The 25,808-nt window shown below is 35.9% G+C and overlaps 1 protein-coding gene across 5 annotated transcripts; it reads left to right on the top strand.

Moving 5' to 3' along the window:
* LOC132124189 (palmdelphin-like) lies at nucleotides 1–25,543 on the top strand. 5 transcript variants are annotated; one of them, XM_059535090.1, is made up of 10 exons: nucleotides 1–255; nucleotides 354–372; nucleotides 8,501–8,552; nucleotides 8,757–8,837; nucleotides 9,635–9,750; nucleotides 11,126–11,240; nucleotides 11,547–11,571; nucleotides 11,670–11,789; nucleotides 12,625–13,568; nucleotides 15,361–15,699. In XM_059535090.1, exons 1-10 carry the CDS (start codon nucleotides 225–227, stop codon nucleotides 15,370–15,372), a joined length of 1,515 nt encoding a protein of 504 aa, XP_059391073.1. In that variant the 5' UTR covers nucleotides 1–224; the 3' UTR covers nucleotides 15,373–15,699. The 5 variants fall into 5 exon arrangements, with proteins under 5 accessions (XP_059391073.1, XP_059391071.1, XP_059391069.1 ...); XM_059535088.1 differs by having other exon boundaries at nucleotides 2–255; nucleotides 12,625–13,554; XM_059535085.1 differs by lacking the exons at nucleotides 11,547–11,571; nucleotides 11,670–11,789; nucleotides 12,625–13,568; nucleotides 15,361–15,699 and adding exons at nucleotides 20,977–23,035; nucleotides 23,181–23,269; nucleotides 24,681–25,543 and having other exon boundaries at nucleotides 198–255.
* Nucleotides 25,544–25,808: the final 265 nt, after the last annotated feature.

Here is a 25,808-nt window from a genome sequence, read left to right as displayed (position 1 = left end):
GTGTGTGTGTGTGGGCACATTGTGTTGCAGCTGTACGTGGGCTAACACATGGCAGAGCAGCCCAGCTCTGACAGCCTGAGAGCGAGAGAGAGAGAGAGAGAGAGAGAGAGAGAGGATGAAAAGAAGGGAGGAGGAAGAAAGAGAGTGATAGCATGATAGAAAGCGAGAGAATCTGAGAGTTAAAGAGAGAGAGAGAGATATCAAGAGGGGCAGCCTGCCAGTGAATGGTAACACAGGATCAACCCTCAGCCTACGGTAACTGCACTTGGACACACAAACACACACACACTCCTTACACACACATGCAAACATGCTGGAATGAACGGACTGAATTCTTCTCATCTAACTAAAAGCATCAGCAGAAGATAACCAGTGAGTATCGTTCCCTTCCTTTTTAGTGTGTGTCTGTCTAAATATTGCCTGTTTAGTGTTATTCAGCTTAATAAAACAAAATAATCTGTCTAAATTGTAATTAGCTGCTTGTCACTTAAAATTCTGACAGTACTTGGAAGAGTTATGTTTGGTTAACCGGTTCGTTCAATGGTGTTGTACTTGAATGAAAGTAACTATGTTTTGTTGTGTGTCAGTGATTCTTAAGCTTTTAATTCCTTTAAGCCTGCTGCTTTTTTACCCGCCGTCCTGACTAGACGACAGGAGATCTGTAAAGCCGTTGTCAACTGATTTAATGGGGTCTGACTTTTAGACCCTCACTGTTGTTGTGCGCCAGGAGGCTTATGGCGTCATTGAGATGGTATCACCCTCACCGGGGACACCCCATCTCTCTCAGCTGACCGCACAGAGTGACAGGAAGTCTTGTAAAGGCTCGTACCTGTGAACGGTGCGCACATGGAAAACCACAAGAGAGGAGAGAAAGAGGCTGTGCTTCTCTCTTCCACCCACATACTGTATATGAATCAGACTGCATGTGATTATTCTAGCACACTGCTTCCATACACGTTTTACCTCTAAATCTCGTCTGTCTCATTTTATACATTCCGATGGTTTGCTGAAAGCGTTTAAGTGAACTGGTGATTACACTAAAATTAATTCTGACAGGACGATCAGGACCCAAACATGTAGCGGAGTGGTTTATTTTGTGACGATGACTGGTTGATTGTACATTTTTTGACTCATTATGAGGTTAATTACCATTTATTATTATTATTATTATTATAAATAAATGTAAAATATATTATTTTAGTTGAAATTATTTTATTATGTAAAAATAAAGAGACCAGTGTAAGATGAGAGAAAGCATGACTATGTAAACTCAAAAAAGTGTGTTTTTTAATTTGGTTAACATAAGTGTTACATAACACTTTTTAACACAAGTGTAAGAAATTTCCACCAATCTGATTTGAGTCATTTTTAAATGGTGTACATATTAAAAAGATTGAAAAATCCATGGTCACATAAAACCTGGTAATATTTTTAACATGTAATGAAAATGTATAATAATCTTTAAAAGTAATACAATTATATCCACCATAGACATTACTATTACTTTTAAAGACATTCACTATACACTAAACTTCTTGAAAAAGTACTGAAAATTAATACTTTTTTTTTTTTACATCAGAAGTATCAAGTGAATATTTTTTATATAAGTTGAAATGTAAAATTCATAAGCCATAAAATTTCCCAAATGAATAGTTTTGTTAATCTAAATTTGAAATATCTTGAAAATATCGGTCTTTTTTTAAACACATTAGTAAAAAGCAACTAGCTGACTTTAACAAGACATTAAACACATCTGTTTGGCATATTCCAAAAAAAGAAAAATCGGTTACCTGGACTAGTCGATTTAAACTCTTATGGTAATTATACAAAATATTTGACAGCAGAATATTGCAATCAGAATCAAATATTCCTGAGAGCAATGTAATGCTTTTTATACTGCAGGGCTTTGATTTAGTTTTAGGTTTGTTGACCGCATTACATTGCATATCATTCTGCCACATTCTTTTTGAATTGTTACAAAGTTTTGAGATAGTAACAGCAGTTTGGGTTGTTTATAAGCAGATTTGATGGTGTAAGGAAGTAGTTTGCTACACGAACAAGTTTTAAGGTTGAAACCTTTTCTGATGGTTTGAGATAAACACATGTACTTGTGGTGTAGGCAAAATAATTGAATTATTGAAAACTAATGCATATCTCGGGTTTTATCTCAATTATTCATTAAATATAACACATTTGGCTGTCATTACTTGGGAATGTTTTGAAACAGGAAGTGGGCACATGAATTCTGTGGGGTGCAGACCCCAGGGATTTGACTGTTAAACCGTTAGAGATTAGATTAGAGACTGCAGATTACTAGCTGTCTGTTAGACATGTCGGTCATGTCTTATGAGGCAGTGAGGGAGGTCGGGTGGTTAGAAGAGCTTGTTTGATCAGTATTATCATGCACCGTCAAACCTTTGATCTCTCATCTGTCTGTCTGTGGCTGAGAGGCTGTTTGCTGTGATTACAGCAGGATTAGGATTTTTTTTGTTATTGCGCTACAGATTTTAAAGTTGTGGTCGTACTATGTTTCATTGACGGTACTGATAAATACCATGGCACTACTTGTTTACTATATTCATTTGACTTGGTATTTAAATTGTACTGTGATGTACTGAATGTCATCATAGTATGTTTCATAGAATATTTTATGGTAATTCCATAATTATAAAATACCATGCATTTACCCTGGTTTTAGACATGGTAGTGGTACAGTGAATATCATGGATTTATTTGTAATGATGAATGCCATGTAAATACATGAGATCTATTAATTATTTTACATAGCATATACAGAGATCCCCTGGTCATAAAAAACTGGTAACATAATGGAAAATTACAAAGCAAGACGTTAAAATAAATCAAATGGTAAGTCAAAGAAATTTCTGGATATTTTTTTCCTCCTAAAATTGAAAAGTAATTAAAAAAGTTAACCATATATCCACTATAGACATTTATAACTTTTAAATATTTTTTTTTAAAGTTTACATGAATAAATAGAAAATCACAAAAAGAGAAAAGATTTTGATTAAAAACATCTATAAATGTAAAAGCCATGAAAAGGAATAATATTAATAATATATTAATAATTTTATTTCATTATATATTAGAAATATACTGTACTGTATATAGTGAACACATGTTTTGTATGTTTAAAGGTAATAAATTCATATCTTTAATTAATTACATTTATAGAACATAATGTTCTATAAATGCTTTTTCTAAATGTAACGTGTAAAAATAAATATCTGAAAATCATAAAAAACATTTTGTTGTTTTAAAATGAAAAAGGCATAAAAATCATTCATATCTGAAAGTCCAATTAAATTTTACTTTTACATTTTAAAATTAATTCCCTTTTTCACTTATGCTCAAGATAGAAATGGCTAGAAATTATAGTACAATCTATATAAAACAACTGTTAAAATTCTTATCATATTATTAGCAAAATCTGGGAAAATCATAGAAAATCTAAAGGCGGGAACACTTTATTTGGAGCAATAGCCAAAAAAAAAAACCTTGTATGGGTCAAAATGATAGATTTTTCTTTTATGCAAAAAATAATATGAATGTTAAGTAAAGATCATGTTCCATGAAGATATTTAGTAAATTTCCCACCGTAAATATATCGATTTTTTTTTTAGTAATATGCATTGCCAAGAATTCATTTGGACAACCTCAAAGGCGATTTTCTTCTTTTTTTTTTTTTTGCACTAATAATTGTATATTGACCAAATATTGTCCAATCTCCAACGATATATATATATATATATATATATCATATATATATATATATATATATATATATCATATATATCATATATCGTATCTTATATTTCATATCATATCATATATATTATCAGTACATTATCAGTATTGCCATCTCATACTATCACTATTTGAGAAAATGCATACAGTACTTTTTTTGGGTACCTGCTTGTGAGGCTTGAGTCAGGCAATCAGAGAGATGGAAAGAGAAAAAGAGAGGAAGAAAGAAAGTGATTGCATAGTCTGGAGGAGGAGGAGGAGGAGAGGGGTAGATATCTTAACAGCTAGAATTACTAGAATTACTAATATAAAATGATGTATTGCTGATGGGCCTCAAACGGTCAAACATGAGGAGGGGTTTAGGGCCAGTGTTCGCCCATATCTCATCGTTCAGCCTGCACTGCCAGTCCAGCTGTGTGACAGACACTATATTCTACTGCAGCGAGAACCAGCGTGGGCAGGACTAACCAGCATGACCTTCTCCTGTTTGTCGCCACACTGGGCGTCTTAATTCCCTCAGTGAACCTTGGCAGGCTGCTGGAATCTGAGCTGACTGAAGCAGAGAGGAATGATAATAATGCATCAGAAACCTGGATGCAGGAATTAAAGTTCCAGTTCTGTGGATCTGGAGTGCTTTGGGACAATAAACCGGGAGACATTTATATGCAGAAGAATATGTGGGTGTTTGTTTGTGTGTTAATAATATCCTCCCACTCACAGGCATAATTTATTCAGATTTATTGCATTTTTAAAACACTGCACTTATAAAATTAATGTAAAAATTAAAATTTTAAAATTGCAGTTTGAAGTCATTATAAAGCACAAAGAATTTACTTTATTGTTGTGCATTGCCGGAGGTGGTATTTTTAGAGTTGGGACAGCAGCAGGATAGAGAATGAGGTCAGATGAAATGCAGGTAAATGTCTTCTGAAGCGAGGAGCCGTTCCCTGACCTGCTCTGTAGAGCCACAATACTACAACTAACTGTGACTGTGAGCGCCTTATTCTACTATGAATGAAACTAAAGCTCTCATCATACATAGATGGAGACAATATTTTTTGTTTGTTTTGTTACTATAATGGATAAATCTCTTGAGTCACACTACTTGCTCTCACTGGAAATTTCTTGTAGCACCATCCCTATAGTGTGGTGGTACTATGGACAGTAGAATGACATATCAGATAGAAATACTAATATACTTAATGGTTCAAAGTACACAACTAGTCAATTTTAGGCATTTCTAAGGATCTTAAACCATGATATAAATGCTTATTAAATTATTTAAAGAATTAATAAAAATAACATTCACTATAGAATTACTTTATTTTACATTACATTAAGTTTATTATTATTATCATTATTATATTTTATTTTAGTGACTTTTAGTGCATATTTGTTAGCTTTGGTGGCATCTTTGCTAGTGTACTCCTAAAAGTTGACAAATTAAATTAATTTGTAGAAAAAATTATGCATTATAGAATGACTTATTTTATTTTATTTCCCATACATTCATTTGTTGTTTTATAGCTTTAATTACTTAATTTTGATTTAAAAAATTAAAATATTAGTAATTAATAATAAATTTCCTGTTAGTAAGTGATACTGTATATTAACATCAAAAGGGGAGAAAAAAAACTTTCCACACATTTGTTGTTTTCAGCTTCATTACTGGAAAATAGTAGCCCAAATAATAGTGTCTAAACTTTAAATTGGTATTGTAATTCCTTTTCTTGTTCTTGTCCAGTAAAACACAGTATTACCATGGTACCATGTCCAAAAATATCATGTAGAGTATTTGTTATTGAAAGCAGAAAATGTGTGTATATATATATATAATGGTTTTGTGCATTAAGTGACTATGTCTCTGGTCATCCTAGTTTTATAAAAAAATATTTGTTTGATTCTAAATATAAGCTACCCTTTAATTGTAACAAGGAGTCTGAGGCGTTCAGATCCATATGAAGCATTTATTATACAGAATGGTCATACAGGCAGAGATCAGGAATGGCGTCAGGTGTGTCAGGGATAACCAGAATCGTAATCAGAAACAAGCAGGGATCGGGACAGGCAGCGGAGAATCAGAGTCGGAATAAACAGTCCAAAGGTCAAAACACAGGAATAATAAACACACGCTTTTATGTGTGTGTGTAAATGAGGTGCAGGTGTGGCAAGGAAATTGGCTGATGAATGAGGTGCAGGTGTGGCAAGGTGATTGTGATGCAGTGACTCATGGGTAATGTAGTTCGGGTGTGGTGCAACAGTTTGAGAGGTGCTAGTGTCCAAGTGACAACTGGTGGTGAATGGGTGGAATGGTCCTGACTGGAGTGCCCTCTACTGAAGCTCATGGGCACTCCATCTAATGATCGTGACATTAATCCTGATGCTTATTTTTTTTAAGTGTTAAATGGTAAGTATGTGAAGACAGGGACATCTCTGAGTGCACATTCTCACAAAACCTGATGCACTAATGTCTGTAAGTGCATCTCTCTCTGCCATACACTACTTAAGCTGCACCTCATATTAGTAAAACATCTTGGTAAGTGTTGAGACATTTAAAGAGTTGATGGGTCACTATCAGTGTGTGAACACCAGCGTCCTCAGGGGAAATGTCATTTTTATTCGCTTGGTTGTAGATCTGTTTGTTAGGTGTACAGTTACTAACCAGAGCAGATGGGTGCAATATGAGCAGGCATTATTACACTCAGGGCAGCCTGTACACATGGACCCTCATCTACGACTTCACATGTCTTCAGGACGGTTTGTGTTTAAGAAAGGAACAGAACACAAGCTTGACATTTAACCAAAGGCCACATGTGACCTACCCTGTCCATGTTGCAATGGCCTCTCTGTTTGAACTCTTTAGCTGCCAGACAGGGCACAAACCAGGAAATATAGATAGCAATATTGACAAGTTGATGTTTTTCAAAAGATCTGAAATGCTTGAAATCTTAATCTGAGGCTTTTTGCTCATATCTGTTAGCTTTCAAGCCCTAATGTTAGTGTACACCTAAAAGTTGACATTGCATTACAAATTAGATTTATTAGAAAACATTAACTTATGGGAAATAATAAAACAAAATAAACAAAAATCGCCACAAGTTTCCTGTTTCAATATAAAAAATATTTTTTATAAATATCTCAACATGAGAGGAAAAACACCTTTGGGGTACAATTGTATATCACATTTTTTTTTTTTGACATCATGTTCTATTCTTGGCCCCAGAGAGCTTTGTCACTGTCATGTTTCGTAACTGCATGTTGTAATTTGAACGCCATGCAACCTTGCAGCCCACCCGTGGCAGCAGAGGGTATATGTATTTATTTCTGTACAAAGGGGGATGAGGTCTGTCTTCAGCGGGCTATTCTTAACCCAGCAACATTTGCTCTGCAAGTCCAAATATTCGAGAAATGGCCTTGAATGAAATTCATGGTATATGACATCAATATTGCACTGGACAGATGTACAAGCCAGTTATTTATAAAGCACTGTAATGTTTTGTCTGACTGTATTGAGCTTAATTTCTTAAATAAATCAACTCAGCACTTGCTCTTCATGCACCAGAGATTATTTAAAGGTAAAGTTCATCCAAAAATGAAAATCCTGTTATTAATTACTCACCTTCATGTAATTTCAAACCCGTAAAACCTTTGTTCACCTTTGGAACACAAATTAAGATTTTTTGATGAAATCCGAGAGCTTTCTGACCCTGCATAGACAGCAACATAAGTACCATGTTCAAGGACCAGAAAGGTAGTAAGGGCATCCATAAAATAGTCCATGTGACATCAGTGGTTCAACCGTAATTATGAAGCTACGAGAATACTTTTTGTGCGTATTTGCAATAGGGAAACCTGTTTGGAAAACATCAATAGTTGTGTTGGCGAATGCATGAATTCTAATTTATTTAATAAATCAAAATTAATTTCTTTGTAATTATTTGTCTACATTACTAGCAATTTCTAAGTGAAAATTGTTTCAAAGTAAATTTTACCAGTTTGTTCATAAACTTATAGCGGCTTTATCTGCTACAGACAAGTACCATTTTCTCCAGGAAATGTAAAAATCATTGCATTTCCAATTGGTGCAACTATTTTTAATAAAATTATATTTTTGATAAAAATGATATTTTTATCATTTGGTGCAGCAATTCCAGACTTCACTTTTAAATATTTATATTTTTATAAATGACATCAGGAAAACATGAAAAACTGTCAGCACTTAACACAACCACTTCTGTTAGTCAGAAACTAAATGACCCCGGCTTGTTCTGTCTCTTTAACAGCGCAGCAATGTCAGGCTCTTTATCCATTATTTATTGACAAGAGACATTATGTTACACTGTCCCAGACAAAGCACTCCACGTGGATATATCTGACCCATGAAGTGTCAAAGAGTGACATGCCAGCTATGGCAGTAATGACTTAGCTATCACATCATGGACACCATCAACCAACATGCACTAACACATGCTTCAATTTTTTATGTTCACATTTATCTTCAGGCAGAGAGATAGTGGGTGAAAGAGCCCCCAGCAGCACTTCCTTTCTTTCTTCCAGCTCTGACGCCTACCGGCAAAGTCACCCCCTACCAAAACTTCTCTCATGCCAGCCCACACTTACCAATCACAGCTTGTTACCAACCTGTTCTTAGTCTACTAGACAGACATTGACGTTGGGTTGTTAGCAAGAATAGGTTGTTTATACCTCTCTCTCTCGTTTTTTTCTACGTTAGGATCATAATGGAGGAAGAAGCCCTGCTGCGAGAGAGACTACAGGCTATAACAGTGAGTATCAGGCTGTTAAAAAATAATGCTGCAAAGCCTCTCTCTCAAATAGACTATTATTTCTCTCTATAGCATCCTTGATTGTCTTAATAGCAAGACAAATTCCACAAAAATAAACAAGAAAAGAATAAAGGTTCAAAGTAAAAGAAAAAAAGGTTTAGGATATTTCTTACTTTACGTAATATGACTCTGATTTCTCAACAGGACAAGAGAAGAATTCGAGAGGAGATAGAAAAGAAACGAAGAAACATTGAAGAAGAGAAATTAAAACTACAATATCTAAAAGTATGTATTCTTTTGAATAATAATAATAATAATCATTATATAATTATTGTTTTATAATATTTATACACACACACACTAAAAAAATAGATGGAATGCTTTATATGAAGGTATTTATTTTTATATCATTATATATTATATATCATAAATATATTTATAAATAATTGATTTAAATATAATGTAGAATAAAATAATAATATAAGGGATATATGAATGTATTTATGTATAATTTTTATCATAATACAATAATATTATCCTATTTAATTAAATTACAAATATATTGTTTATAAATAATTTAGTTAAATATCATGTAGAATAAAATAATAGTATAATCTTATAGAATCTTATAGATATGAATTTATTTATTTGTATATAATATTTTTTCGTAATACTATAATATTATTATCTCATTTAAATTAAATTACAAATATATTGTTTATAAATAATTTATTTAAATATATATATATATAAACACACACACACACACACACACACACACACAAACTTTTAAAGAGAAAATATATAATTATTATAACAATATGTTAAGATAAGTATTATAAAAAAATAGAATAATAAATATTAGTAGATTCATATTTGAATAATTGAATGAATGTTTGAAAATACTAAAATATCTCATATCTTTCAAATATATCTGACAGATATCTAGTGTATGGCCAATAAATGATTGCAACAGATGGTGTTTGCATTTTGTGTTTTTATTATATTAATTTACAACACTGTGATGTAAAACAAGTCAGTTGGCTTGATGCAAGATGCTATCGCTTTGTTTGAACAAATAGAAAAAAACTCTACGAGAACAATGGCTGATGGACGGATTGAGCACACAGGAATCTGTGAAGGCCCAGGCTGAAGATAACCAGCAGCAGACTACACTCCTGCAGAGCAATATCGACAGGTACTCTCACATCTCACAAATTCACTCTCACTTGTTACTCTATCAGTAATGGTGTGCAGGGTTCACAGCTTCCTCTTGACTGAAAGAAGCAATTGGATTATTCTTATTTAACCACTGTGATGGGCTTTCACTGTTAGCCGATGGTTAGACAGACAGACCTCACTCACAGTATTACATAAACTGTCTACTTACACAACCCTCCTTAGCAGTGAGAGCCTGTCGACTTACCACAAGCTTTGTCTGGGGAAAACAACAACAACCATAACGCAGGAGGTCATACCTGAAGCAGGAATGATGACCAACTCAACAAAAGGACAAAATAACCAAGAAAAGCTTAAGCTCTCTTAAGCTCCCATACATGGCCTTAGATACAAACTCTCTATCTGATTTCTCCCTGTGGAGCTTTATTTAGATGATTATTTTGGAAGTTTGCTTTCAAGCAGTTGTTAAAATCGATTTGGGACTCAAATCTCTAAAGAGCTTTCTCTTGACAAATAGACTCCACAATATGATGGCTGCAGTTTAAACCAGGTGGATAAAGAGCAAAAAAAGCAATCTGAAGAGAATCACAATTATAGGACAGAGGAGGCTTGTCATCTCCTCTAAGTTATCTTGACATATAGGTTCATGGCCCCAAACAAAACATGAATGAAGGAGATCATTCTGAAACTCTGAAACTAAACACTCAATTTTCTGTGTCACCAGCTCTCTGCACATGTCATAAGAAACGTTAAAGACTGAACAATACTGAAAATTACACAAGGAGGTGCCATTATTAGAGTGACTTTCATGAAAGCAGTCTACTTTAGACAGTTTCTGACTTTTTTGCCCAAATTTGGGTTTTGTTATTATGGCATACAATCAGTCAATCAGTCAGCACATGGGTTGGAGATGTGAATTAGGTACCATTTATGTTATAATCTTGCTTTTTTTTTTTTTTTTTCTCAAATCATGTTTTAGTACAATTCCTATTCAAGCTAATATTAAATGAAATAATAAACAATAACCAGACTCCAACATGTTGGTGTGGGTCTGAATCAGGATTTCTGGAAACTTTATAAATTCAAATTGTTTGCACACAATAAAATTAAAGGTATAGTTCACCCAAAAACTGTGTCATTATTTACTTAACTGTTCACCTGTAACCTGTATAAACACACTATCTTTTGTAAAACACAAAAAAAGATATTTTGAAAAATATTATTTTTGTCTATGTAATATAAGATATGTTTCAATGTTTTATGCCTTTCAGTTAAAAAAAAATATTTCCAATTAATATTTTAGTATAAATATAACTAAGCTCAACTGTACAAAATGTAAAAATATTAATATGTGTATAAATGATGTACATAAATACTTGTCTTCATCTTTCCAGAATAGAGCAGGAAATTGCAGTTCTGGAGACAAAAGAGCTGGAGCTTTCTGCAAAAGAGGAGATCCTTCTGAAACAACTGAAGGAGGTGGAGAGAACTCCAGAGGAAATCATAAAGGTACTGCTTGGGTAATCACTTTAACAGGCCTGGAGACTACTTACCGCTTATTAAAACACCAAGCCACTTAAATTGAATCAGCTTTTGAGTTGGGAACAAGGGAAATTATTACATTGCAGCATGCTGTGAAGATGCCCCTCGGTTTCAAATTGACGTCAAGATAAAATTGTCTTGATGCCAGTTGGGATCGGTTTGCGTGATATGTGATCTGGTGTGTTTTGTACTGTATGAAACTTGGTTTCGTTCTTCTTATCTCTTCATCAAATCCACTTTTGGCACTACACAAATGACTGTATTTCCCTGCAGGAAGTAAACGCAAATATCCGGCCAGGTAAAGAAAATTCTTTTTTATTTTTTGCTATATTGCTGTTTGTACAACATTCTTTCCCATGACACTTCCTCAACAGATATACACATTGCTTCTTGCAGAGCCAGTCCAATACATCTACACGGCCATACCTGATGTCCCAAAGTGCTTTACTCCCAAAACCAGGAGAAGAAATGTCACACCAGCTAAACATGACAATGTTGAGGATCAAGAAAAAAAAGGTTCATCAAAGGCTTTTGTTTACAGCATCGACTATTAGCTGATCTAATGAGCAGCTGAAATATTGCACAAATATGTCAGGGTGTTTAGACAGTGCAAACGTGTCATCAAACTGTCCACTTGTGTAATTATAGCAATTCAAGGAATCTAAATGGTGTTTTCATTTTTTAATAAAGGAAAAAAGATGTTATCCGTGACTGTAATTATGAGCATGGCATAGAATTATGATAGAGGCCCAATAATCAAAATATCACCAGCTGAACAGGATATTGTGTCCAGCTATAGACTGCAAGATTATAGTTTTTTATTTTTTTTATTTAAGCAATAAGACACAAGAGGCCATGTGTAACAGTGTTTTTACCACGGGTAAGGGGTATTTTTAAGCATGTTTATTATAATAACTATAATTCAAGTAATATAGAGAATACAAAGAAATCCTGTTCTTTTTAATTTCCTATTCATCAAAGAACCATGAAAAGTGCATGGTTTCCACAAAAATATTAAGCATGCAGTACAACTGTTTCCCACATTAATATTAATAAGAAATGTATCTTGAGCTCCAAATCAGAATTATAATGATTTCTGAGGTATCACATGACATTGAAGACTGGAGTAATGGTGCTGAATTTTTTTGTAAATTGTAATAATAATCCACAATATTAGTGTTTTTACTGTTTGTTTCCAATAAATGCAGCCTTGGCAAATATATAGTAAGAAACATATTTTTTGAAAAACATTTAAACATCTATACATTTATTCAAATGATGGATCCAACCTTTTTTAATATTATTATTATTTCTTTATTTGGTTTGTGTTAAACAGTGTTATTTCTTTCAGCTACATACACCATGAAGATCAGTGTGAAAAAAGATCTCCGCACCGGTGAGAGTCACATCCTCTCCACAGCCACTATCACACCTCTGGATCTCAAACAAGAAGGCATCAAAGTCTATGATGATGGGCATAAATCTGTCTATGCTTTACCACCTGATGGACAGGACTCCCAGAGTGACATGAATGAGATGAGCCCTCTTGAAGTAGAGGAACTTCTGATGAAAGCCTCAGAGAAGAAAGTCCCAACAGATGTGGAATATCACAAACCAGTGTTTTCCAGCCCATTCAGTCGACCTACAAGCCCTCAGAGGACAGAAAGAGGCTACATCAGCCTTCATGGCCTTCAGATGCCCAACAAGAACCAGAGTCCCTTTCAGGCTGAGAACTTTACCAAACAAGAAGCTCTTTACCTTCTAACCACTAAAACCAACCAGAATTTGGGTACCAACCAACTGGCTCAAAATGGATCATATGCTAATAGCGAATACAGCGGCATAACCTGGATGAGCCCGGCTTCTTCTCCCGTACAAGAGTATGAGGAACAGCTTCAAATAACTCCAACAGCAGACTCCGGGCTGGGTTTTTTTGTACGGTATTCCCCTCTGAATCCACAGGAAGACTCTAGTCTCAACTTTGTGAGCTTCCTCCCTCCTGAGGTGGAATCTGGTGAACCTGTTACCATGATCTTCATGGGTTATCATCAAAATGCAGAATCTGATGAGGAAGATGAAGGAATCCAGGCTGAACTGGTAGTTATTAGTGATGATGAAGATGAAGACCCCCCTTTGTCGTACCACCCTCTAGGCTACCACAGCAAGATCTTCAAACCCAACAGTACGGTGTACCGCTCTGAGATCAGACCTGGTGCCATCAGAACCTCCAGCTCTGGAAAACAGATGCTTGGAAATGAAACCAAAGACCCAATAGAAAGAGGTACCATTGAAATAGTGAGACACTTTTATTTCTAATTCCATACTAACTTTTCTTAATTCCTTGCATTTCTTGGAGTTATTGGTAACCCTTTACAATAAGGTTCCATATGTTAACATTAAGGGATATTTCATCCAAAATGGAAAACTCTGTTATTATTTAATGCCCATTCACACCAAGAACGATAACTATATTAGTATCCACACCAATGCATAATAACTTTCAGCTGTTATGTCACATCTGCTGCTTTAAATGCTCACTTAATTTATGATGGACTTTGATTGGCTGTCAATGATTTTATCATTCATCAGCTGGAGAAAAAAAAGCAATTGGACTCGATGATTAAACTTAATAGTTATTGTTACCGTTATAGTTATCATCCTTGGTGTGAATGGGCTTTACTCACCATTATTCACTATTATTTACTCAAAGAAAGATATTGTGAGAAATGTCTTAACAACTGAAGTCAGTTGGCTCCAGTGTTCTTTTATAGTGTTCCACAGGAGAAAGTCATACAGGTTTTAAACTAAATGAGATTGAGTAGAATATGACAGAATTTTCATTTTTTGGGTGGACTATCCCTTTAAAGCACCGGGTAACATGAACAACCACTTTCATACCTTTTATAAATCTTGGTGAATCGTTCTACTAATGCCAATTCATTTGGAACATTTTAAGTGTAAATTAACATTAGTTAATATATTAAGGTTAAACATGAGTTACCAATAAACCATTAATACTGTAATTGCTTTATAAATGTTCATTCTTCGTTCATGGTACCTACAGTTATGTTTTAACTGATGTTGAACCATACTGTAACTTTAAGAAAGCAAGAAAAACATTACTGACAGCCAGACCACTAAAAATACTAGACTATAACTAAAATATCTGTCAGAGGAGTACTTAAGTGCACCTGTCTCCTCAAGTAAACTACTGCTACTTTACTTCCACCTAGTGGTCCACTTCTCTTTATATTTTGTCAGGGTTTCATGTTTGAAGTATCCACACTTGGAAAAATCCATGACATGCATGAAGTGGAACGTACTGCTTGTCTTATAACAACTGTCTTGTATGATTACTAAAGTTAATAAATTTACACTTGACTTGACGTTTTAACTTGCTACTGTCTTACTTTTTTGTTAGTACGTTGACTGTTTTTGGAGCAACACAACAAGATTTAGAACTGAAACTGTAAAAACTGTGGTAACACTGTTTCTACGGTATAGGCAGAGGTTATACAGTAGTTACCATAGTAAATGTGTGTAATGGTTGATAAAACATAATGGATTTCTTAGATATCTTTCAGAACCATTATTAATTTTTTTACACACCATTTTTATTTTGTTTCATTATAGGTTCAGCAGTTTCCGACAGAACAGTAATGTGAGATTTAGGGTATTTATGTCTTTTTTTTCCCCATCCATCAGCTTTAATTGAGCACTTTGTCCTTGGTTGCTTTTAAGACGCTGTGTCTGCTCATGAGGTCTTTCATAACATCTGCTAAAGAGAGTGTTATGTAATAATACTTGCCTTGCATTACGTAAGGCACAAAATTAATGCTTAAATCCACAACGTTCTGCATATTCATTTTTCATATTCATATTCATTTTTTGTTTTGTCATCCGCTGATTTTGGCATCCCAGTGCAGGATGAATGTGTTAACTGCAATCACATCACCCTCTCTAATGACAGACCACAGAAAAAAAACATTTATTTAATGATTTTGATTGGCTTGAAATGAACTAACCACCTGCATGCAGATTATTTCGGTGTGGTTAAACTGAATTATTCTAATTGTCCTCTCCACAGCGCTGCCAATGAAAATGTCTCAGCTAGGACAATACATGTAACCTCTTCAAAGAAAGATTACTATTTCGACATCATGTATTGCCTGAGGAGGATGAAATGGACTGAGAGACTGATCTGAGAAAAAAAAAAAACATGGTTATGGCATGAATCATATTTGAGTGCCAAAACAACATTTGTTCATTATTTCATTTTTGTACATAATGTTCTTCAGCTGACTGTTCTGTTCATTTATGTTGTTTGTTGGTAAAAGCAGGGAAAGAAAAAAAAAAACTACTCCCTCCCAAAACTTGTCATATGCAGAGGCAAATATCTGGTGACTTAAATGAATGCACCATTAAAACAGTAATATATATATATGCATTTACTTTATTTATTTTTTAAATGCACAAAACGTAAGTTTAGAAATTTTTAGAGAAAGAGAAAGCTAAACTCAACTGGGTAAAACAATACATTTAATTTAGAGTTTAACTTAAGATATTCTCTACAACAAGTTTTATTTAGGAAACAAGTTGCATTCTATTAAATAAACATTTTAATAATTTACACATTTTGGTTTGCAGGTAAATTTGTCCTGCTTGGATATAAACAAGACAAAAATACCGATTAATAGTATTATTTTTTTACAGTCTAGTATTAAATGCTACACATCAAAATTGGTTTAAAAGAAGTGACAAGTGTTTACAACTGCATTTTTATTTCTGAGTCACTTAAACTTTGCCACTGTGTCAGTGCAGGGGGCAGGTATTTGAGAGGACAGTCATAAACCCTATTACGATAGTTTCTCTAAAGATCAGAAACCCATTACATGAAACCTTGAGAATATGCTTGATTGACAGAAAGCTTTTAAGAAATTCCTTGTGCAACTGTGTGCGTGTGTTGGAACGGCTGAGGCTGCTCAGCTATTGGCTGTTTCTGGTACATTCAGAGTAAGTCGCAGTCTCTGTGGTTACAGAGAAGCAGAGCTTCAGCCAAGACAGAATCGCTGAGAACGTACCCTGTCCTCTCTCTGCTCGTATCACAACAAGGTAGGACACAGAGAACTTTATGAATAGTCAGACTTCTACTTTATGAAAATTAATATGGTGTCAGGTGTCACACTGTTGGTTTTATAAGGAGTTTGTGTTGGATTGCTGTTGTTATTTTTTTTCTGTGTTGCTGTAAAAAATGTAATATTATTGAGATGCTATGACAAATAGATGTTAAACTCATTGGATCTGTGCTAATTTGGTCAAAAGACACTTGATTTTGTGTAAACAAGTGTGTGAGTGTGTGTACACTTGCATGGGGTGATAGGTTTCTATCTGCAGTTTGTATTTTTTTTTAGAGAGATTTAGGTTTTGTTTGCTCTTTTTACTGAAACATATACTGTATTTTATATCAGACTTATATTGTTGCATCATAGATGTGAAAAATAAGATCGAAAAAGTATTTGCATTGATATTTGGTATGTATGTTGTTACATTTTTTATGAGCTGGCATAACAAGTCATATCAATTAAACTCATTATTTTGGGCTTGTATTCATGAACATCCTCTCTTATGTGACCCTGAAGCATGAAAATGTGAAACAACACGAGAAACGGAAGCTGTGACAGTTTAATTAATCCCAGGCTGCTTGTACAATCCTCAAGCACTTCAGAAAACGTGGAACACAAGGTCTGAGATGTTGTCAGACAACATCAGCACTGGGCTTCTCAGGTGAATGTGTGTGGGTGGGTGTGTGAGTGTGTGTTTTAGAGTGTCCGCGTGGGTGAGTGGAGGCGTGTGTGTGTGCGCCTGGGGTAAATGTGAGACAGGGATGGATCCTCTTTGGAAATGATTACAGATGAGAATGTCTCCTGCTCCATTTCACCCTCCCATTAATGCAGAGAAGAGTAGAGAGCTGCCACATGACCTGCTATTAATATGTCGGCAAAAATAGGGGTAACATTTTCTAAGGCTTTATGCATAAATGTATTCATAAAACCCAGTATTCATAATAGCTTATAATACAACTTAAAATCAGGTATGTTCCTTTATAAACTGAATCCACATTTAGTACCTGAAAATTCACTATAAGTTTAATATATTATAATGGATCATTCTCTTGATTAAATTGCATTCATATAGAGAGAAAGACAGAGAGATTTTGCATTGTAACTGTAACACTAAGTCTAAATGCCTCATATATTTTTTCTTTATATAAAATTTTTTTACAATAGACACAATATATAATATATTTAGTATATATTTAATATTCCTTTTCACATCATATATCATATATGTCAAGTTCTAAATTATTATTTATAATTCATTTAAATACATTTATTAATATTTATTCTCTTGCTGTGTTAAAACCACTTTTTACAAGCAACTTCGCAAAATAAATTCTCAAAAAGTACATGTTATTAATTTTTAATAGTCTTTTGTAAACAAAACAAACACCATTCAAGTCATTTTTCCATTTAAGTTGATAAATCTCTCAAAATTCTCCATTTGAGACATTTGTATCTCAGTCTGCAGTGCTCTCATGCCACATAGTGACATTTTATTCTCATCTGAGAACGTTGCCTTTCCATGTCCAAGGGCTCAGTGCCAGTCAATATGTCTTAATGGCCACCTACGCTCTGGCCCCCCAGCACCTGTTACTCTGATGCTCTACGCAGGTTATTATTTCATTCTGAATAGAACAATCTTGAGCCTAAAATGCTCCTTTTTAAATGGCCTGTGCTCACACAATGATGCACACAACTATTTGATATTGAATCAGTTCAAAATGTATATCTGGATTGTATTGATTAGTGATAGCTCCGCTTCCAAATGTTACATTCCCCATGACATTGATTCCTGGAAGGAGTCATTTCAGGAAATCCATCAGAAAGTGACTCGTGACCTCATTGACAAACCACCTATTGATCAGTAAGCCAAAACTGCAGCTGTTAGTGGAAATACGCTGAGTGACCAATCAGAGTTGAGCATTTGTAACAGGAAGATGCCCTGGGGTGCACTCATGCCAACATCAGTGACATCAGACCATCTCGCAATGACATTTTTTGCCAATAATTCCCATATCAAGCCAAGTTCACTTCCTATCCATGCATCCGCAACATATTTACTCAAGCCCAGAGTGCTTGCGGGCTTAACTGAAAATATTTTCTTGGCAAGGTGGAGATGATCTCCTTCTGGCTCCTGTTATAAAGCTCACAGTAGGTACTGGGGCACGCTGGTGCCGCCGCCTGCCTTCAATGCAAATGTTATTGTCACTGAATAATTTATGTAATACAGATTGTCAAGACACAAATGCTTAGACGGAGAGAGTGCGAGTGTGTTTAAGTTTTCTCACAAGCTGAGCTGCTAGAGGAGGAGTCGTGTAGGGGGGTATTGCCATGGTAGTCAACACTTTACCACTTGTCATTTTCATGAGGCTATGACCTTTGTGTAGCTTGACTGGGGTGAAATGGGCAGGCGCTGAAGTGGATGGTAATTTCACATAATTTTGACTGTTTTTAGTGGACGCATTAGCATGCCGCTTGAAAGATTTTGGACACTTTCACACAGTGGTGGTAATTATACCAAACAGGCATTAAGCAACTAGACGGCTAAAGTATTTTAACTCAAAGTGATATAAACTGCTTGTGAAATCTGTGAATGGTGCCGTCAATTTGTGCATTTTGATTTCAGCAAAACTTCCATATTGCACTGATATCATGTTATGCTCAGCATGAAAGTGTGTAAATGTGGTTTTGATGTTCTGAGGGAAAAAAAAAAATCTCTTTCCAATACCCATGGCAGCTGATTTTGTCTGTCAGAAAGAGTTTGAGTTTTAGATCACACATCACTTTGGCACTTGGCAGTTGGTGCGAATGAGATCAGAAAAATCCATGAAAACAAACCACGCTGCCATGATCAAACGCTCTGCAGTGGTGCATCAACAAGACAAGACAAATAACGACATGCAATGTGTGAATGATTGTTAATTCTCACATAACATGCCCTCTCAATATGTATAGAAATTGAAAAAAAAAAAAAAAAAATACCTGAGGTCAATGGGAGTCATTGAGGATGTTCAGATTATTCCACCATCAAGGGATTCTCTTCTTCCTCTTCCTTTCCTGATCCAGAGCCTATGCTGATTAACTGCGGGACAAAAGTTTCATGCTTGATGAGAACAGCCAAATCTGCAGTCTTATATAATAAATCTACTTATTTCTGCCTACTATAACCCACTTTCGTGAAATGATTCAGCGCAATAGTAAACAGTTGCTTCCTCTTTCTTCTTATAAACTGGAATAATCCCATAGAGGGTTGCATATTTTACACAAAGAAGCCATGGTTAATTTCAAATTCCTGCATGTAATGTTACACGTTAAAAATACCTTTCACACTAGACAGATGTAAAAAGGTGCGATTTGGCAGACTCAGCTCAAAAGGTAAGAATTTCTATGCAGAATGAAACTAACACTTAACTAACCTGTTTTTTTAAGTGCTGTGCAATTACAACATGGTGCCTTTCTATATTTGAGTCTCAACATTAGGGAAAAAACAGATGTTGCTTGACGTGTTTAGAAGTTCATTATTTTTAGTGTGAAACAAACAAGTCTACTTCTCGAACGAATGACTAATGAGCCAGTTCATTTTAGAGAATCACAAAAATACAGCTCGACATGAAGCCCAATTCCAAACAATGCCATTGATTCATTAGAGTCTGGTCTTTTGGTGAATCAAAACGTGAAGTCCAGTCCCTCTGGAAGGGGTCTCATTAGTCTGTTATTATAGTGATACTTTATGCAGTCTATGAGTGATACAGAACAACTTGCAGCATCATCGCAATCTCACACGTAGGTTACTACTAACCTTAACTGATACCATGTTTGTTGTAGGCCTACTATGCACCTTTTTCTTGCCGTAAAAATGGGCATGGCCATTTGTAAATTCAGTGGATCTAGCTTCCAGTCTCATCTGTGTCCAGTTATTTTTAGATGTACAAGTTTGTTTTGCTGCTTGATATTGCACATTGGTGGGATTACCATATTATTTTAATGTATTATTTTAATTATGAACACACTAATTTGTAGTGTAAACAGTTTTACCATTTACGGCACATTGTTATTCTTATTTTCTAGCGGTTAATAATCCAGAAGTCTCACCCATAGGCTTACTTCTGCGAAGAAAAAGGTGGATATAGGCTACTGTAAGGCTTGGGAAACAATGTGCCACGTATTTAAAATTAACAACAGAATTGCATTTGTTCCTCAAATTTAAAAGAATTGTAAATGGAGACATTAAAGAACAAGAAATAAATTACTCAGCGTAGAATGCAATCATACTGTATATGCCACCATTTAAAAATCTTTTAGTGGTTTAAAAAGATTTGTGAAAGTTATCAGTCAAGCAGATTTTAAACTCAGAATATTGCTTTGAGCCACATCAGCTGAAGCTCAGGTAACCCCCTCAGAGTTAAAAATTAGCCCTAAAATAAGCCCTGAAAAACTTTCTTGGAAATTATGTATTACATAAGATCTGTACTAAACATGAGTGGGTGCAAATTAGCTTTGATATGCTGTGAATGTTTTGGTGATTAGGTAAATGAGATTTCTCTTGCTGCTTTTGAATTTCTTTGTCATCTTTTCTCTTGCAGGGAGCTACAGCGGAGACTGAAGAGGAGGATAGACTGGAAGAGATTGCAGGTTGCTCTCATCCTGAGAATCCAGAGCATACAGAGCTGCAGTCCCTATCTGAGCCTGTAACCATGGAGACAAGTGAAAACTCCGGCACAGCAAACATAATTGACTGTGAAATGGAAGTCCTGGAGACTGAGTTACCGGATAGCAAGGACACAGGAAACAAAGATGAACATGTCTGTTATGATGCTGACGTTTTAGAGTGCATTAGTACAAAAGTTGTGGCTGAAATTTTAGCAGGCTTACCTCCTACAGAGACCAAGGCTGATGATCTGGAAGAAGTTTGCAGTCCGAAAGAGGCGCTTGTCTTGGAGGACACTCGAGAAGAACTTTATCGTAATGAGTCAATTACTTCTTCAATGTCCGACACTCCGTCAAGTGCTGAGAGCGTGTATGAGAATGAAGCCATGCATAAGAGGCAGGATTCACTAAGACAGGAACCATTGGAGAACATTGCACCCCAACCAGATGTTGACGATGGAGATATGTTAGACTCATTGGGTATAGACTTACAAGAAGCCATTTTAGAAGGTTTTGGATGTGAGGATCCAGAAGAAACCATCCTTGCGCACTACATCCGAGAGGAAGTTCTGTCAGATGTCTCCACAGAGTCTTGCCGTGACCCAGATGAATTAGAAGAGTGTCTTCAGGTCGAAATTGCTGCAGCGTCATCAGACAGTGAAACGGAGACAGAGAAATGGAGGAGCATCTTTTCTTCCTCAATAAATAAGGAAGATGATGATGACTACATTGACAGCCTTGAGCTTAGTGCACAAGAACTCTTTATTCAAAAACCTGCAGTAGAGAATTCTGAGGACGTTTTAAAGGAATCTGAAGAGCTGGAGGTTCCAGTGGGAGAAGTAGTGCTAGAACAACCAGAGAATGAGACAGTTCAGCAACCGCAAGAAATCTCTTACAGTCCTTCCACACTGTTTCACGGCTTGTCCAAGATTTCCGAAGACGATGAGGAGCTTGGACGAGGCTCAGCAACCCACAAGAGCAATTCATTTGATTCTGTCAAGTCTGATTCCAGCAAAAAGGTGCCGAAAGATTACTGTGTGATTCAGCAAATGAAAAGCGAGAACGTCAGCACAGAACATGTGGATTTCAAAGTTGCTCGCCAACAGTGGCTAGAGATCGAAGAGCAAACGAAAAATTTGACGCACCATCCAAGCACACCAAAAACTCGATCTGGCACCTGCCAAGGTAGTCACAGTTTCATGTATACGCCGGTCCGCAACATCGAAAGGCCCAAGAGGGACCTTGAGAGCTTGTCGCTTGTAGAGGATTACGCGAACACCCAGTTCAGCCCTTGCTCTGAGGATTCAGGTCTGGATGACTCTAGTTACAGATCAACATTTGATGACTCAGAGACCCCAATTGAGAAGGAGATTCGCCTAACCATGGAGCGTGAGGAGAAGCTGAGGCGTGAGAGGGGAATGTCAAAATCATACTCCAGTGACTGTGTACAGATGAGGGTGAGAACTGCCAACTTAAACACTGGAAAACTATGCCAAGAAGTCGAAGAGAAAAGGAAGATTTTTGAAGACCAGGATGACGACGAAAGGTTATCCAAATCTCTCAGCAACAAGACGCCTTCTTTCATCATTACCTCCTCACCAACCAAGAAACAAGACTTGAGCGCCAACAATGTTATCATTCTTGAGCCAGAACCTTTCCCTCCAAGTCCACGGCATGGAAAGATGGTGTCCTCCAAATCTGCTGACTGGAGACCTGAAGATACCCCTAATGTCATAATTTTGGAGACATCAAACCTCATCATTCGAAGTGCATCTGAGTTCAACTTGAATTCTGTCTCTGAGGAAACCCAGGAGAAGATGTTCCTCAACAACCCGTTTTTCAAGCTGCGGTCCAGGAGTACGCTATCTCTAGTTGATGAGGAGATTAAGATGGTGAAGCAGCGAGAAGAGGAACTCAAGCGTCAAAGGGCCACTCTTTACTCTAAGGAACACTTCCTGATGTCTCCAAACCGTTTGGACAGCTCATTGTTTACAGGTACTGCATGTTAACAGAGAAATAGACAATTGTTTTCATTCCATTGATCTGAAGTAATGACTACATCACTGAGACTGGAAACACATGCATGGCATAAGATGTCAGAAAATGACCTGTTCATTCTTGGTTGTAATTTTAATTTCAGATGATGTGCCAATTAAATGTAAATCATCCCCTTCATCTCCAATGAAAACATGCAGAATGGATAGTTCAGCTTTGTCATATGATCTTCAAGTAAGTATATAAAAACATACATTCACCTAAAGGATTATTAGGAACACCATACTAATACTGTGTTTGACCCCCTTTCGCCTTCAGAACTGCCTTAATTCTACGTCGCATTGATTCAACAAGGTGCTGAAAGCTTTCTTTAGAAATGTTGGCCCATATTGATAGGATAGCATCTTGCAGTTGATGGAGATTTGTGGGATGCACATCCAGGGCACGAAGTTCCCATTCCACCACATCCCAAAGATGCTCTATTGGTTTGAGATCTGGTGACTGTGGGAGCCATTTTAGTACAGTGAACTCATTGTCATGTTCAAGAAACCAATTTGAAATGATTCAAGCTTTGTGACATGGTGCATTATCCTGCTGGAAGTAGCCATCAGAGGATGGGTACATGGTGGTCATAAAGGGATGGACATGGTCAGAAACAATGCTCAGGTAGGCCGTGGCATTTAAACAATGCCCACTTGGCACTAAGGGGCCTAAACTGTGCCAAGAAAACATCCCCCACACCATTACACCACCAGCCTGCACAGTGGTAACAAGGCATGATGGATCCATGTTGTCATTCTGTTTATGCCAAATTCTGAATCTACCATTGGAATGTCTCAACAGAAATCGAGACTCATCAGACCAGGCAACTTTTTTCCAGTCTTCAACTGTCCAATTTTGGTGAGCTCGTGCAAATTGTAGCCTCTTTTTCCTATTTGTAGTGGAGATGAGTGGTACCCGGTGGGGTCTTCTGCTGTTGTAGCCCATCCGCCTTAAGGTTGTGCATGTTGTGCCTTCACAAATGCTTTGCTGCATAGCTCGGTTGTAACGAGTGGTTATTTCAGTCAAAGTTGCTCTTCTATCAGCTTGAATCAGTCGGCCCATTCTCCTCTGACCTCTAGCATCAACAAGGCATTTTCGCCCACAGGACTGCTGCATACTGGATGTTTTCCCTTTTGACACCATTCTTTGTAAACCCTAGAAATGGTTGTGCGTAAAAATCCCAGTAACTGAGCAGATTGTGGAATACTCAGACCGGCCCGTCTGGCACCAACAACCATGCCATGCTCAAAATTGCTTAAATCACCTTTCTTTCCCATTCTGACATTCAGTTTGGAGTTCAGGAGATTGTCGTGACCAGGACCACACCCCTAAATTCATTGAAGCAACTGCCATGTGATTGGTTGATTAGATAATTGCATTAATGAGAAACTGAACAGGTGTTCCTAATAATCCTTTAGGTGAGTGTATATGCAGTGTTACACTAAAAGCTGAATTTAGTTACAGTACATATATCTACTATATGGAATTAAAATGATCTGTAACTAGAAGATAAAAACTGTTTATATTAGGTAGACGAGAGGTTGTAGAAATGTTTTCAAAGAGCAATTTTAAAATTAAATCACTTTCATTGTCCTCTCACTAGTTTCCTGAACCCTACACTGGAGGCCGACGTAAAAGTGCCATGGCACTGCGCTGGGAGGCAGGGGAGTTTGCGAACAATGAGTAAAAATGGACACTGATCACTTTGCAGCTGTTTTACGTAAGAAAATGTTCAATGCTTACACTTGTCTGTTAATTGTGACAGCATATACACTTGCTTCTGCTGCTTGTGTGACTTTGTTATTGATCCAGAAAAAAATCTGCATATGCCGAGATGCCTAAATGTATTTTGAATGTACCGTTTCATGCATATTTGTGATTCCTCTTTGACGAGGTATCTGGAGACTTATAAACCATATTTTTAGTGTTTTGTCTAAGAAGGAGAATTTGAACCGTATATTCATATTGTATTTTCTTGTAATGAAATGTTTGTATATCCCTAAACTATATGGAAATATGAAGCAGTATTACAGGGTTTTAGGATAAAATTTAAGTGAAGATTTATACAAATCGATGCATTTTGTTAAATATCACTGAAAACAGATCAATTTAGTATCTTTTGACAAAGGAATATTCTTTTTTTTTTAAGAATTGATCTGAATTTGAAATTGCTCTAATAATACAGGACTACATTTCAGTACTTATTTCTTAAACTCATTATGAAACGCTTAAATCTATTTACTAATTATATTCATCTTAGAAAATAATCTATTTAAAAATGACCTGTTTGGTGTCCCTTTGTTGTCCACAGATTATGTGCATATTAATGTCGAACTGCCATGCTTAAAAACAGTATTGCTTGCTGAACTTTGAATCTATGTCAGTCTCAAGAAAATACTTGCTTTGCATACCGTTTGAATAATCATGTTCAAAATATGAATGAAAAAAAATAAAATGTCAAATAAAGGCAGTTGTCTATTTATACTAAAACAGTTGATTATGTTGACGAGCAACCGGCCCATATCATCTCTATATTAAAATAACAAACAAAAAAACCACAGAAATTATATTACTGCACACACATTATTTTGCCGCCTTAGAAATAATGAAATAGTTAATCAAAAGACAGTTTGAAATAGAGAGACAGCAGCACAGGTAACACCCATGATCCTAAAGGGCTAAAATATCAGTATAAAGACAAAGATTCATACAAAATGTATGCATATATTCT

The sequence above is a fragment of the Carassius carassius genome, chromosome 42 (genome assembly GCF_963082965.1).
Source record: "Carassius carassius chromosome 42, fCarCar2.1, whole genome shotgun sequence".
Lineage (NCBI taxonomy): Eukaryota > Metazoa > Chordata > Actinopteri > Cypriniformes > Cyprinidae > Carassius > Carassius carassius.
Note: the sequence above shows the minus strand (reverse complement) of the source record. Positions and strands in the feature narration are given on the sequence as shown.

Bases quoted from the DNA above. Each gene is read 5' to 3' on its own strand.
- LOC132124189 (XM_059535085.1), top strand. From the start codon at position 225: ATGGTAACACAGGATCAACCCTCAGCCTACG. The intron at 9,751-11,125 runs GTACTCTCACAT...TCATCTTTCCAG, and splicing joins CTGCAGAGCAATATCGACAG to AATAGAGCAGGAAATTGCAG. The intron at 11,241-20,976 runs GTACTGCTTGGG...TTTCTCTTGCAG, and splicing joins CTCCAGAGGAAATCATAAAG to GGAGCTACAGCGGAGACTGA.